Below are 14,653 nucleotides of genomic sequence, written 5' to 3' on the forward strand. Positions count from 1 at the left end.
AGGACCTTCACTTTTCTCTGATTTAATTTTTGTCTGTGTCAGGGATTTTGCCTTGTTCTATTAATTTGATGACACAGTTCTTAATCCTATTAACCTAGCATTTTGAGATTATGGTTTAAAATGCGGTAGGGTTTAGAAAGAAACACTAGAGGGCGGGCTGTCTACACGATCAGGAACAATGACCTTGAGTTACTTTATCTTACACAAATTTTTTTTTTTTAATGTGGAATGCTTCATGAATTTGCATATCATCCTTGTGCAGGGGCCAAGCTAATCTTCTCTGTATCATTCCAATTTTAGTATTTATATGTGCTGCCGAAGTGAGCACACACAATTTTTTTTTTAAGATTTTTTTGATGTGGATCATTTTTAAAGTCTTTATTGAATTTGTTACAATATTGCTTCTGTTTTATGTTTTGGCTTTTTGGCCTCGAGGCATGTCTCGCGAGGCATGTGGGATCTTAGCTCCCTGATCAGGGATTGAACCCACACCCCCTGGAAGGCGAAGTCTTAACCACTGGACTGCCAGGGAAGTCCCCACAAATATGTTTTAATAGGACTCATTAAAGCCTTAAAAAATATATATATATATATATATATTTTTTTAATTTGAAATTTATGGGACTTCTCTGGTGGTCCAGTGGTCAAGAATCCACCTTCCAATGCAGAGGATGCAGGTTCAATCCTTTGTTGGGCAACTAAGCCTGCCTGCCACACCTACTGAGCCCACATGCTCTGGAGCCTGCGTGCCACAACAAGAGAGCCTGCCTGCTGCAACGAAAGATCCCACGTGCTGCAACTAAGACTGGACGCAGCCAAAAAAAAAAAATAATAATATAATAAAATAGAAATTTATTCTATGTATATTCTTTTATAGGCCAAACAAATTTCTTTGATTGAAAGTATAAGCAACAATATGAAATAAAGTAAATGCTTAGTTAAAACATTTTGAGATAACTAATAAGGACCTACTATATAGCACAGGGAACTCTACTCAATACTCTGTAATGACCTATATGGAAATAGAATCTAAAAGAGAGTAGATATACATATATGTATAACTGATTCACTTTGCTGTACAGCAAAAACTAACACAACATTGTAAATCAACTATACTCAATAAAAATTAATTAAAAAACATTTTGAAGATTATTTATAGTCATTTGGCATTTTAAAAAATACATGCAAACACATTTTAACTAAAGTGATAACACTGAGCATATAAGTGAGTATTTTACTACAATTTGATAATTGATTAGCTGAACTGAAAATTCAGCGAAAAATTCATTTAAAAGCAATTTAGAGAGTCACCATAGCCAGGTGTTGTCTGGGTCTCTCTGGCTACTGAAATCTCAAGATTGTCTTGGGCCCCCTTTGCAAGTTTTGAAGGATTAGCCAATCAATACTTATTAGATACTCAATACTTTCTAAGCAGGTCACATTGTTTTGAACTGGTTCACCTGCCTTTCAGGGCCCTTAGAAGTTGATCCTTGTGTCTGAGTAACTTGCAGTCTGGAGTTTATCTCTGCTCTGCTTGGACATAGGGATGGGCAATTACAGGACACATGTGAAGTCCTGCCTACACCTCATTTCAGCTGTTTTGACTACCTGCTGAATCTCTGATTTAGTGGAAAACCTCTTAGCTCTGTTGGAAAACAGATCAGTTCAAAGCAAATTGACCTATTATCATTTTAAGAAGCCTCACGTCATTTTTGAGCAACTACAATCCACACCTACAAACAGATGTGTCCTATCCTGAGAGGTGATTGGTTGGCCAAAGGAAGAAGCAGTACTTTGGGTATTTTTCTCAGAAAGAGGAGAGCACAGTTCTGGGAAAGTCAATCATGGGAAATTGTGCCGCATCAGTGCAAACTCTGACCCTGAGAACCTTTCTTGTTAGTTTGCTGTTGTCCAAGTTTGGACCCATTTGAAGTCCTGGCTGGCATCTACATGCTCTTTTTCGACAACCCACATTTTGTTGAAAGTGGAACCAATGTTTAGGAAGACTGGTGGTTCATTCTCTAGTGGTAGATTTTTTTCTGTATTCCATGTTCCCCCTTTAAGTGTAATTTCCTAGAAGAGAACTTTATTGCTAACTAGTACTAATTACTTTTAAAATAGCCTGAAGCAGGGCTTCCCTGGTGGTGCAGTGGTTGAGAGTCCACCTGCCGATGCCAGGGACACAGGTTTGTGCCCCGGTCCAGGAAGATCCCACATACCGTGGAGCGGCTGGGCCCGTGAGCCATGGCCGCTGGGCCTGCACGTCCGGAGCCTGTGCTCGGCAACGGGAGAGGCCACAACAGTGAGAGGCCCGTGTACCGCAAAAAAAAAAAAAAATCCTGAAGCTTCCAAAAACTTTCTTCCTCTAATTGTTTCAGCTGTTTTCACAGATGCCATTTTGTTCTTAAGATTAGGTAACACTTCGTGTGAATCTGGTTACTTTCATAATTATGACATCATTACATTCAAGATTTAAGTGGGTTGTAAAATATTATAGCTAGTCAGTAACTAAGGACACCTAGAAGCAAGGTCATCTTAATTAAGAAGGACAACAAAAAGAGGCACAGGGTATTAACTGAGAAATAGAGAAGTCAGACAGATGGACTTCAAAATGTCAGGTTTATTGTTGGTAAGTTTGGGCTTGGACAGAGCATCTTAGATGTGTGCCCATAATGGACTTGCTACTATGTCGGCCCACCGACATAGTAGGTGGGCTGATTATATCGGCCCACCCTGCCACTGGCATAGCTAGACAACCTCTGGGCTTCCCTTCGGGTAACTACTTGGCACAGAGCAGGCCAGAAAGCCTGTGCCACTTGTGCTGTTTCTTCTGTGGAGCCCAACTCCAGGATATGATGTCCGTGGTCCGTGGAGCTGTGTAACCCGGCAGCCCTGCATGTGTCCTGTGGATAAGTTGGGATTTGCTGTCTTGCACCAGTGAGGTCAGAAAGGGGAGGAAAGAGAGCGAAGCCTTAATGCTTTTGCCACAACTTGGATTCTCCCGTGTGTCAACCCACTCCCGCTTGGGAGGGAGTGCTACTCTGGCAGAAGTCCCTTCCCTTCCCACCAAAAAAAAAAAAAAAAAAAAAAAATCAAGGAGGGAATGCATAAGAGAAGTAAAAGACAAGAGCATAAAGATCCAAATAAATGACTTATGTAGATTATAATTAAACCGTGGGTAATTATTAGTCAAATCCATTTTACCTGCCTTTGCTAATCAAGGTCATTTTAAGACTTGCACATCCTCCAAGCAGCAGGCAGCTGAAGCAATAAGATGTTTGCCCAAGTTATTTTCCAGGTACTTGGAGTCAGCTGTGTCTAGTTGGAGATGAGCTGGATAGGACCAAGCTGAAGTGGTTAACACTGGTTAGGACCACCAACCCTCCAACTGGGCATGTGTGAGTGTCCAGTCAGTGATGTTTCGATGTCAGAGGGCCAAAAACTCCACCCTCAGGACCATGTTAAGCACCTCCAGTTTTGAACGTGCAGAGGCCTTCATAGAACGATGACAATTACCACACCTTTTCCCAAGCACTTTCCTCATGCTCCCCACGTTCCTTACCCCTCAGACCATCCTGCTTCTTTATTCTTTATCTCCCAAATACCCCAAGGCCTTTGCACCCCAAAGGGGGAGGATGGTCTGAGACTTGTTCTCCCATCTCCTCACTTGACTGCCTTGTGAATAAACCTTCTCTTTGCTGCAAAACTTGGCAACTCAGTGTTTTGGCTTGCTGAGTGTCAGGCAAAACGATCCTGGTTCAGTAACAATAGTAATAATTTCCCTAGCTCTGCTTCCTTCCTTCCTCCCTCCCTCCCTCCCTCCTTTTCTTCCCTCCTTCTTTCTTTCTTTATCTTCATCTATTCAGCCATTCATTTAATAAAATTAAAGATATAATTCACATCAAAAAGCAAAATTTTGAAGTAGACTGTAAATACTCTTTTGGGGCAAATGTTGGCAGAGAGGACCAAGGGTAAAGTATAAAGTTCACTGATTTAAGAATCAGGTTCTGTCAAAATCCTTGCCTCGTGGTGGGCTCTGGATTTCTCTGTGTCCTCATCTAAAAATGAGAAATTATTGGAAGAAATAATCTCAACACTTACTCCCAGCTCTAAATATCTGTGATTATTATTCTTGTATTCTCATCAAGCTTCAACATAGTTTGAGTCCATCTGTAAAATAACACAGCCACCTTATCTCTTGTATAGAGTTACTGAACAGGTCAAATTAGTTAATACAAACAAAAATGATTTATTGAGCCATAGAGCACAATGTAATTGGAAGGTAGACCAACAACCTCTTTTAAAAAATTCAGACTAAACTAAAATGATTGTTTTAGGCTCATATAACATAGGCAGCAAAAGTAGGCATTGAATCCAGATTTCAAAATCTTTCATGAAAAAGACCAACCTTGAATATAATAAGAAGAATTTATATCCCATTTAACCTCATCATGAAATCAGAATTTATCAGAACAGACCAGCACCACAAAAATTTAATTATTGATCAGGATGTATATAAATACCAAAAGCATTCTAGAATTTCCATGACACCGAGCACGGTTCTTCTCTTGCGTCCAGGGAGTTCAGTCTTGGAACAGCTCATTTATCAGCAAATGTATGTTGGGCAGCCTTGTGTTCCACACACTGAGGTTCTACGGACGTTGGGGCGAGACAGAATAGATGGTCCCTACCCTGTAGGAGCTCCTGTTACATTCCAGGGGGAGGGAAGTGGACACCACGCAAATAAATACCTAAGCAAGAACATATCAGAGCGTGAAAGCTGTTACAAAGAAAATAAAACGGGATAAGGGGATTGCCTGTGTTTTGGAAAGTGGGGGCAGCTTTAGTCTGGGAAGCCAAGGGAGGCCTCTCTGAGGAGGGGACGATCCCTGAGAGCAGAGCCCAGTGCAAAATGGAAAGGTGAGGCCCCTCAGTTCAAAAATGAAGAATTTCAAGATGCTAACAGCGGAGCATTAAACCAATATGGGGCCATAGGGATCAGGGGGTGCAGGATTCATGCGCAAGAAGCAAGCCCTGCCTGAAAGATGGAATAGCAAGTGCAAGGGTAGGAACAAACCCTGCACGTTTGAGGAACTGAAAATAGGCGCACATGGCGGAGGGCAGCGAGAGGAAGGGGAAGTAGGATGCTAAGAGGCAGAAAGTGCGGATCATGTAGTATGGCAGGGTCAGATATGAACAATTATTTTTAATAACAGGATCACTGTGGAGGATTTACAAAGGGCAATGATATGGTCTGATTGACTAGTTTTAACAGACCCCTGTGGCCACTGTGAAGGACCGATTATGGGACAGTCAGGTGGGAGGGGAACCAGGGGGGAGGGAGTTTCCATCACCTGGACAGATGGCCACACAAGGGTGGCTCCTTGGGCGGAGTGAGAAGTGGTCAGGCTTGGGACTTATTTTGGAGGCAGGACTGGATTGTGAGCTGAGGGAAGGAGCAGAATCACTGGGGACTGCTGGGGTTGTGATGCGCTAAGTGTGTCCAACGATGCCCTGCCCCGGATGAGAAAGCCTGGGGCGTGTAGCCCTCCCTCACTTCCCACGACTCCTGACCTGCAGCCTGGATTTCACTCTCTCTGCCAGTGGGAAGTTTTATTGTTAAACACATCACGGAGCTACTGATCACCAAATCCACGGCTTACTTTTTGTCCTCTTTCTTGTCCTCCACGTGGCATTTGGCACAGTTGACTAGCAACTACTTTTTTTTTTAATATAAATTTGTTTATCTATTTTTGGCTATGTTGGATCTTCGTTGCTGTGCGCGGGCTTCTCATTGCGGTGGCTTCTCTTGTTGCAGAGCATGGGCTCTAGGTGCACGGGCTTCAATAGTGGTGGCTCGCGGGCTCCAGAGCGCAGGCTCAGTAGTTGTGGCTCACGGGCCCAGCTGCTCCGCAGCATGTGGGATCCTCCTGGACCAGGGCTCGAACCCATGTCCCCTGCATTGGCAGGCGGATTCTTAACCACTGCACCACCAGGGAAGTCCCGCAACTTTTTTTTTTTTTTGCGGTATGCGGGCCTCTCACTGTTGTGGCCTCTCCCGTTGCGGAGCACAGGCTCCGGATGCGCAGGCTCAGCGTCCATGGCTCACTGGCCCAGCCGCTCCGCGGCATGTGGAATCTTCCCGGACCGGGGGACGAACCCGTGTCCCCTGCACCGGCAGGCGGACTCTCAACCACTGTGCCACCAGGGAAGCCCCCGCAACTATTTTTTTAAAGCAGCTGGTCTTTGGTATTACTGAACCATTCTCTCTGGGTTCTCCTCTTACTCCTCAGACTGTTCCTTTTATTTGTAGCAGGATGGGGTTCACCTTCCCCTTCATTCTTTTAATTCCACCTAGTCTCACTGAGTTCTCCATCTTCTAAATCTCCTTTATCTCATCCATCCCAACCCCTCTGCAGGAAGAGGGTCTTTTAGGATAATAACAAACCGCAATTATGCTGTGAGAGGCAGTGTATACTGCTCCCCCTGCAATGATGTGATGACACAGGCAGGCGGGAAGAGATCCCTGGGGTGAACCAAGCCAGGACCCCAGAGAAATGGAGAAGAGGCACATGTAAGGGAGACCAAGGGCACGTGACGTGGACGCAGCACTGACCAGAAGTGATCTGAGAAGAGTGGTCGACATGTTACATGAACCTCTGGGTCCAGGCACATTTCTTTTTTTTTTTTAATAATTCTACAGCATTTCTATTGATTGATTGATTGATTGGCTGTGTTGGGTCTTCGTTTCTGTGCGAGGGCTTTCTCTAGTTGCGGTGAGTGGGGGCCACTCTTCATCGCGGTGCGCGGGCCTCTCACCGTCGTGGCCTCTCTTGTTGCGGAGCACAGGCTCCAGACGCGCAGGCTCAGTAGTTGTGGCTCACGGGCCCAGTTGCTCCGCGGCATGTGGGATCTTCCCAGACCAGGGCTCGAACCCGTGTCCCCTGCACTGGCAGGCAGACTCTCAACCACTGCGCCACCAGGGAAGCCCCAGGCACATTTCTGACTAGTTACAGGTAAGAGTGAGCTGAGCCTGTTTGCCCAACCATCCTGCTGTAGATCCCCATGGCTGCGTTCCGTATTCTTTCACAGTATTTGCAGAGTGCCAGCTGTGTGCCAGGCACTTAATCAGACATTAGACACCTGCTCGGTCTTTTTCCTGACCTTCTTCCTCTGTCCCAGCCTTAGATGTTTATATTCCCCAGGACTCTCTTCTTGGGGAAAATGCCAAGCCATCATCTTTGGCTGATGTGACATGGAACCTCAGACACTCATAGCCAGCCTTCTACTGGCTGCCTCTCGGACTGCATGGCCCACAGGGATTTCAGACTCAACAGTTCCTAATCCAGCTTTTTCTCCTCAAGCTTGCCTTACCATGGGATCCCAGTCACCAGATCCAGACATTTGGGAATTATCCCAGACTTCCCTCTCTTCTTCAATCCAGGGGCCAACCCAAGCAGACTGCCAGACGATGTGTTGAATCTGGGCTCATGGAATGTCAAGACCCATGTGAGTCAATGGCTCGAGAAGCTCTATTATTATTGATAAACTAAAGCACGTAGAAGTCAACAGACCGTCAGAGCAAACAAGCAAAATTATATATAACTGCAAATCAAGTTTTTCTTTAAATTCTGACTACATTATTATGACCCTGGCAAATGTGTTTTAATTTGGTTCTTGATCTCCATGGCAACAGGATAGGTAAAATACCATATGTATTTGATGACAACTGGAGCCTATACCAATGACCTGTGGAGGAATAAATCATTCTATCAGTTGGATAGTACATTTCAGCCTCACCTTCTGATCCATAACTGCCTAAGTAGTTGCAAGTCCAAATTAAATAATAAAATATGAACAGGAGCATATAAATAATAGAATATATCACCTGGCTTGTTGGGTTTTTCTGAGCAAACTGGACTTTTTTGTTTAAGGTCGTTTACTTTTTAAAAAATTTTTTGGCTGCGTTGGGTCTTTGTTGCTGTGCGTGGGCTTTCTCTAGTTGCGGCGAGCGGGGGCTACTCTTTGTTGTGGTGCGCGGGCTTCTCGTTGCGGTGGCTTCTCTTGTTGTGGAGCACAGGCTCTAGGGCGAGTGGGCTTCAGTAGTTGTGGCGCATGAGCTTAGTTGCTCCACAGCATGTGGGATCTTCCTGGATCAGGGATCAAACCCATGTCCCCTGCATTGGTAGGTGGATTCTTAACCATTGTGCCACCAGGGAAGTCCAAACTAGGCTTTTTCTACATGGAAAAAAAAATTCTTCATGGGTACTGACTGCAAATTTTTAGAAGAAGGCAACACACCTAAAATATTAAAATGGGCAAAGAAATTATACACGTATCTTGTAGATAGATCAGGAGCCCTTACAAATGCTCTTTGGGTTATTGCCAGATTTTTATCCAAAAGGAGGCAACAGACTTGCCAGGATGAATTATCCTTATTTGAGTATTGAAGGAAATTGTGACTCTGGAAGGCAAAAAAACTAGGGAACATTTTGGGTTATTTGTAAATTCATTAAAAAGTAGAATAAATAAAACAAAAGTAAAAGAAACTATCCTGGAATTATTCTAAAGTAGGTGACATAAAATACCATGTGTGTTTTCCTGAAATGTGTCCTTCATCATTTTTATTTTTGAACTTTCTATGGGTAGAATGTTCTTTCTTCAAATTAGAATTAATTTTAAAACTCTTTCAGGAGCACAGATACAATCCTGCATAATAATAATAGCACATTGCAGAATAGGAACTCAAGCAACTAACAAAACAGAATTTGTAAAGCGTCAGAATTTTAAAAATGCCAGATCACAACAAAGATCCTTTAAAATTTACTTAAATATTTAAAATGATTGTACTGAGAGCTGTTGTCTCTTGACAACGTAAATATGTTGTCAAGTTTTACTTTAGAGTTTTAAATTCAGTTTGCTTATCTTAAATTGTTTTATTTTAAAAGATACCATTTGATTATTAATAAAGTATATGTATACATATGTATAAGACACATACATATATGAAACAAAATAAACCCTTTTTGTAGTACTTGGTGGCTGCACGTGCTTTGGGGTTCATTTTTTACTAACAATGTCAGGCTTCATCCCCTACAGCTGGTCACTGCATTCTATCCATTTTATCTCATTCATTCACTCAAAAAGTATCTAGGCTGTATACAATTCTTCATAGCAGCTTTGTTCATAATAACCCCACACTGGAAACTACCCACATGTCCTTCGGTGGGTTCAGTGGGTTGAACAAACACTGGTACATCCATGGAATACTACTCAGCAAGAAAAAGGAGTGAAATATTGATACACACAACTTAGATGAGCCACAAGCAAATTATGCTGAGTGAAAAAAGCCAATCCCCGAAGGATCCATGATACACGATTCCATTTATGTAACATTCATGAAATACCATAATTATAGAGATGAAGAACAGATTAGTAGTTTTCAGGGGTTAGGGATGGCAGATGGATGTGGCCATCAAGAGGTAACATGATGGCTTGAGCGTGTTGATTATGGTGGCGATGCTACACATACACACGAGTGTGTGTATAACTGATGAGATCTGAAAACACTGTGATTATATTAATGACAATTTCTTGGTTTTGATATTTTACTATAATTGTATAAGATGTGAACATTGCAGGAGGCTGGGTGAAGTGTACATGAGGTTTCCCTATACATTTCCTTGTAACCTCCTGGGAATCTATAATTATTTCAAAATTAAAAATTAAAAAAATTCTCAGATTTGTCTGCACTGTCCTGGGCATTGTCCTCCTTTTTGATTTCCTTTACAATATGTGTCCCCTCTTTTACATCTCTACTGCTGCCCTGTTTTAGATCCCCTAAGAGCAGGGATTGTTATTTTATGGTCTAATGAATCTCCAGTGCCTAGAACAGTGTTTGGCAGAGAGAGAGAGAGAGGCAGGCAGTGTGCATGTGAAATGAACAGAATTGCTTAACATCCTTACATGTCTTGAACCAAGTCTATTTCTCCACACTATCTCCCTCTGCTGCCTTCCCTATACTTAGTGCTCCAGCTGCCCTAACCTGCTAACAGTTGCATGAATACATCCTGGTGAGTTTTCTCTCCATGCTAGACATTGCCCCTTCCAGGTCTTTCTCCCACTTATTATTTATCCTTCAGCGTTCAGATCAAGAAGCATTTTCTCATTCCCATTCTCTGGGCATTCTTGAGCATGCCCTCCTGTATCACACCATTCTACTTGAGTATATACCTCTATTACTTCACTTACCTCCTTTAATTCAGTAGTTTATTTACCTATTGAATCAGTCAGGGTTTGTACAGGAAACAGAAGGCACACTCAGATGAAATCATGAAACTAACTTTATGAAGGGACTATTCACAGAAGTGGGCAGAGGTAAGGAAATTGATTATTGGCTAAGGGAGCCCTGCAAGTGCTGGAGGCTTGGAGGAGAGAATTACAATCACAGACCAATGGCCAGAGCTTCAAGCCAAAACAATGCCTCCCATTGGCTGAACTCAACCAGAAGCCACAGAGCAAGACAGCCCCAGAGATGCAGCTCATAGAGGTCAATCCTTGAGGCGTGGAGCAAGGCAGAGAGAGGGCGAGAATGGATCTGGGGGAGACAGTGGCAAATAGAGACCAAGTGACACATGTTTCTCTCCCCATTAGATGGAAGGTTCCTGAGGGCAGGACCATTTCTCATTCGTTCTTGTAGTCCCAGCACCTAGCACAGGGCTTGACCCAGGATAATCATCCAATAAATCCTCGTGGAAGTGAATTACAATGTTAGGGCATATACTATATTTAACTTAATATTTATAGGAAAGTAGGCGGGAAGGCGGGCAAGCTGTTTACAATCTATCTTTGGCCCCTTTTAATTTGCTTTCACATGGAAATGTTTTTATACGTTTCTTGATATCATATCTAACTTAGATGACAAGAGCACAACCAAGACAGAATCCACTGGAAAGGCTAATTTTGGTCATCTTGCTTTGCTGAGTTCAGTCTAATAGCTCCAAAAGCAACACGAACCTGGAAATAGTTGTATCCACGTGGGGCTATCAGCATAAGACACAGGGCGTGAGACACACAAAATATTTCAGTTAGGGATGCTTGTCTACTAATTGTACATCATCTCCAGATCCTGGCCCCCAGCAGGCAATGAATAAAAGCTTGCTGACTGTCTAGAGTCAGTCAGGCAAGCCATGTAGATTTTTGAGGCATGAAAGAATCCAGATACTCTATCTAATGATATACATCAGGCCATTGCGTAGGGTGACCAACCATCCTGGTTTGCCTGGGACTATCCTGGTTTTAGCACTGAAATCCTTCAGCCTGAGAAATCTTCTGTCTCAGGTCAGCTGGGACAGTTGTTCACCCTACAATTAGGGTTAATTTAAAAATACAGATTTAGGGAGCGGGGCCGCGGCGAGCCCCGGAAGCGGCCGAGCGACAAGGGGACGTCGCGTCGCCGGGTCTCGAGCAGCTGCCTCGGAGCCGCCGGACGGACCACCTGCCCCACCATGGCTGAGAGTGACTGGCCCAAAAAGGGCCCCATGGCCGCCCAGGCCAAGGCCAAGTCCTCCTCTCTAGCAGCTCAGAGAGGAGGAGAATATGTGGAGGCTTCCAAGAAATGGGCTGCCGGCCAGAACAAACAGCATTGGATCACCAAGAACACAGCCAAGCTGGACCTGGGGACTGAGGAGCTGCATCACGACCGGGTGAGCCTGGAGGTGGGCAAGGGGATCCCGCAGGGCCGGCAGAGCAAAGGGCTGACGCAGAAGGACCTGGCGACGAAAATCAACGAAAAGCCACAGGTCGTCGCTGACCGTGAGAGGGGCCGGGCCATTTCTAACAACCAGGCTCTGGGCAAAATCGAGAGAGCCATCGGCCTTAAGCGCCGGGGGAAAGACATTGGGAAGCCGATCGAGAAGGGGCCCAGGGCGAAATGAACACAAAGCTTCGAAATCAGCGCGTTCCAGCTGATCTTGTCTGGCTGGTTCCGCGTGACCACCAGCGCCAGCGTGGGTCTCTTCACGCGGCCACGCGGAACACGGGGCGGTAGCCCTGCCCGGGAGCCCCCTCTACCCCTACCTGCTGTCAGACTAACAAACAAAACCTTGCAAAGTGTTTGCTTCTCCTGATTATTTTCCTCCCTGTCCCCGTCCCTCACGTGGGGTGCGGAACGCTACCTTCCTCTCCCCTGGGGTCTGCCCCGTCACCAGGGTGGCTCCAGGGAGCTCGGAGGGGGACCACCTCGCACAGGGTGGGCAGCCACCGTCTGGGAGAGGAACTGCGTCTCCCGCCTGGCTCGTAGAGAAGCTAATAAACATTTGTTGCCCTTCCAAAAAAAAAAATATATATATATATATAGATAGATAGATTCCTCACGATATAGCTTCATTGAGGCATTATTCAGAGGTGATAAAGCTATTCTAGCTCTTTGACAGTTACCTTAAGTTTTGTAAAACTTAGAATCTTCTTTGACTGGGATCTGGTAACTTCGCTGATGAATCAATTAAGAAGTCCTAAGAAAAACCCTCCACTGACAGTATTTTCTTAACCCCAAACCTTACAAACATACTTAATCTAATTGGTTCCTCAGGTGTAAAATCAAAATGTACTCTAGCATATTTACAGAAATAACAAGCCTCTCTTTCCACTAATTTCCTCAGGTTTCTGGATATATTTCCGAACACCTTGCCAGCCTTGTCTGTAAACTGCAAGTCTCTTCTGATATTCTACGGGAGGAATATGCACTCACAGCTATTGTACCAGTGGCCATTTCTAAGTTTCGTATTTATATGCCAAGTGAGAAAGCAGTTGAGAACTAGTTAAGGCTTTTTGCAGCAAGTCTTCATCCTCAAACTTTTGGCTGAACTGTGGAAACTCAGTATTGCAATAAAACTGCCTGGTTCTGGAACCAGAGACACTCCTTTTATTAGTGAGAAACATCATATAGATACTGATTTATGTCCTATATGGAAGTACAGGAAAGATTTAGCCTGTGTATAGTATTTATAATTTATGAGAGATTTTTAGGAAAAAAATTGGCAAATGGATTGCCTTGAATCTTGGTGGGAAAGGCTAAAGCTACTGAAGTAAATTAAAAACAAAAATCCAACTGCTGTATATACAGTAACAACAAGTGATAGTTTGCAAATAAGAGGAATAGTTACCCCATTCCAGTCACCAAAATTAAGATTTGCCTCTGTGATGTGACACTAAGGGAAATAATTTCATTAATACTTTAATTAAATTATTTATTAAATTAAAGTTAATTTAGATCAGCAGTCCCCAACCTTTTTTGCACCAGGGACCGGCTTCGTGGAAGACAATTCTTCCACGGACCAGGGTGTGGGGAGAATAGTTCAGGCGGTAATGCAAGCGATGGGGAGTGGCAGGTGAAGCTTCGCTCACTTGTCTGTCACTCACCTCCTGTTGTACTGCCCGGTTCCCAGCAGGCCGCGGACCGGTACCAGTCTGCTGTGGCCCGGGGGTTGGGGACCCCTGATTTAAATCATTATTAATTTTTATAATTGTGACAATATGACAATTCCATGATAGTGACAAAAATGTCACTGACATTTTTGGTGCTAAAAATAAATCCTTTAAATAGTTTTGGGGGGTATACTTTATTTTATTTATTTATTTTTTTTTTTGCGGTACGCGGGCCTCTCACTGTTGTGGCCTCTCCCGTTGCGGAGCGCAGGCTCCAGACGCGCAGGCTCAGCGGCCACGGCTCACGGGCCCAGCCGCTCTGCGGCATGTGGGATCTTCCCGGACCGGGGCACGAAGCCGTGTCCCCTGCATCGGCAGGCGGACTCTCAACCACTGCGCCACCAGGAAAGCCCCTTGGGCGGTATACTTTTAATGAAGGAATTGTGTGATATGTGAGTTATATCCTTTTTTCTTCCAGTTTTATTGAGATATAATTGACATACAGCACTGTATAAAGTACAGCATAATGATTTGTCTTACATCCATCACTACCACAAGAAGTAATGATTACCACGAGAAGTTTAGTGGAAATCTATCATCTCATATAGACACGAAATTAAAGAAATAGAAAAAAATTTTTTCTTGTGATGAAAACTCTTAGGATTTTACTCTCTTAATAACTTTCATATATAACATGCCACAGTGTTAGTTATATTTATCATGTTGTACATCACATCCCTAGTACTTATTTATCTTGTAACTGGAAGTCTGTACCTTTTGACCACCTTCATCCAATTCAGCCTCTGGTAACCACAAATCTGATCTCTTTTTCTATGAGTTTGGTTTTTTTTTTTTTTTTGGAAGTATTGACATAATTGACCTGCAACACTATGTTATTTCCTAGTGTACAACCTAGTGATTTGATATTTCTGTACATTATAAGATGATCACCACATCATTTAAATAATTTGAAAAATCAACTATTTCTAAAGCTTTAAAAAAATTTACTTAAGCATCTGAAGTCACCATCACCTGAGAAAACTACAAATAATGAGAGTTGCCTTAATTGAACATCTTACACTGTGTCAGGCACCGTTAGACATTTTACACAGAATCTCATTTAATCCTTTCAACCCTGTTATATGAGTATTACCAACTCCACCTCACAGTTTAATAAAACGAGGATCAGAGAAGTTAAGTAATTTGCCCAATGTCACAAAACTTTTAA

At 43.5% G+C, this 14,653-nt stretch overlaps 1 protein-coding gene and 1 non-coding gene across 3 annotated transcripts; one reads left to right on the forward strand and one right to left on the reverse strand.

The window, feature by feature from the left end:
* Positions 1–217: 217 nt before the first annotated feature.
* Positions 218–328, reverse strand: LOC132436703 (U6 spliceosomal RNA). Its single transcript, XR_009521855.1, has one exon. It is a non-coding gene; the product is annotated as a U6 spliceosomal RNA (small nuclear RNA).
* Positions 329–11,507: 11,179 nt separating this feature from the next.
* LOC132436593 (endothelial differentiation-related factor 1-like) lies at positions 11,508–11,936 on the forward strand. Of its 2 annotated transcripts, XM_060029510.1 has the most exons (2): positions 11,508–11,717; positions 11,769–11,936. In XM_060029510.1, exons 1-2 carry the CDS (start codon positions 11,508–11,510, stop codon positions 11,934–11,936), a joined length of 378 nt encoding a protein of 125 aa, XP_059885493.1. The 2 variants fall into 2 exon arrangements, with proteins under 2 accessions (XP_059885493.1, XP_059885492.1); XM_060029509.1 differs by having other exon boundaries at positions 11,508–11,936.
* Positions 11,937–14,653: the final 2,717 nt, after the last annotated feature.

This window comes from Delphinus delphis, chromosome 13 (genome assembly GCF_949987515.2).
Source record: "Delphinus delphis chromosome 13, mDelDel1.2, whole genome shotgun sequence".
Taxonomy (NCBI): domain Eukaryota; kingdom Metazoa; phylum Chordata; class Mammalia; order Artiodactyla; family Delphinidae; genus Delphinus; species Delphinus delphis.

Bases quoted from the DNA above. Each gene is read 5' to 3' on its own strand.
- LOC132436593 (XM_060029509.1), top strand. From the start codon at position 11,508: ATGGCTGAGAGTGACTGGCCCAAAAAGGGCCCCATGGCCGCCCAGGCC.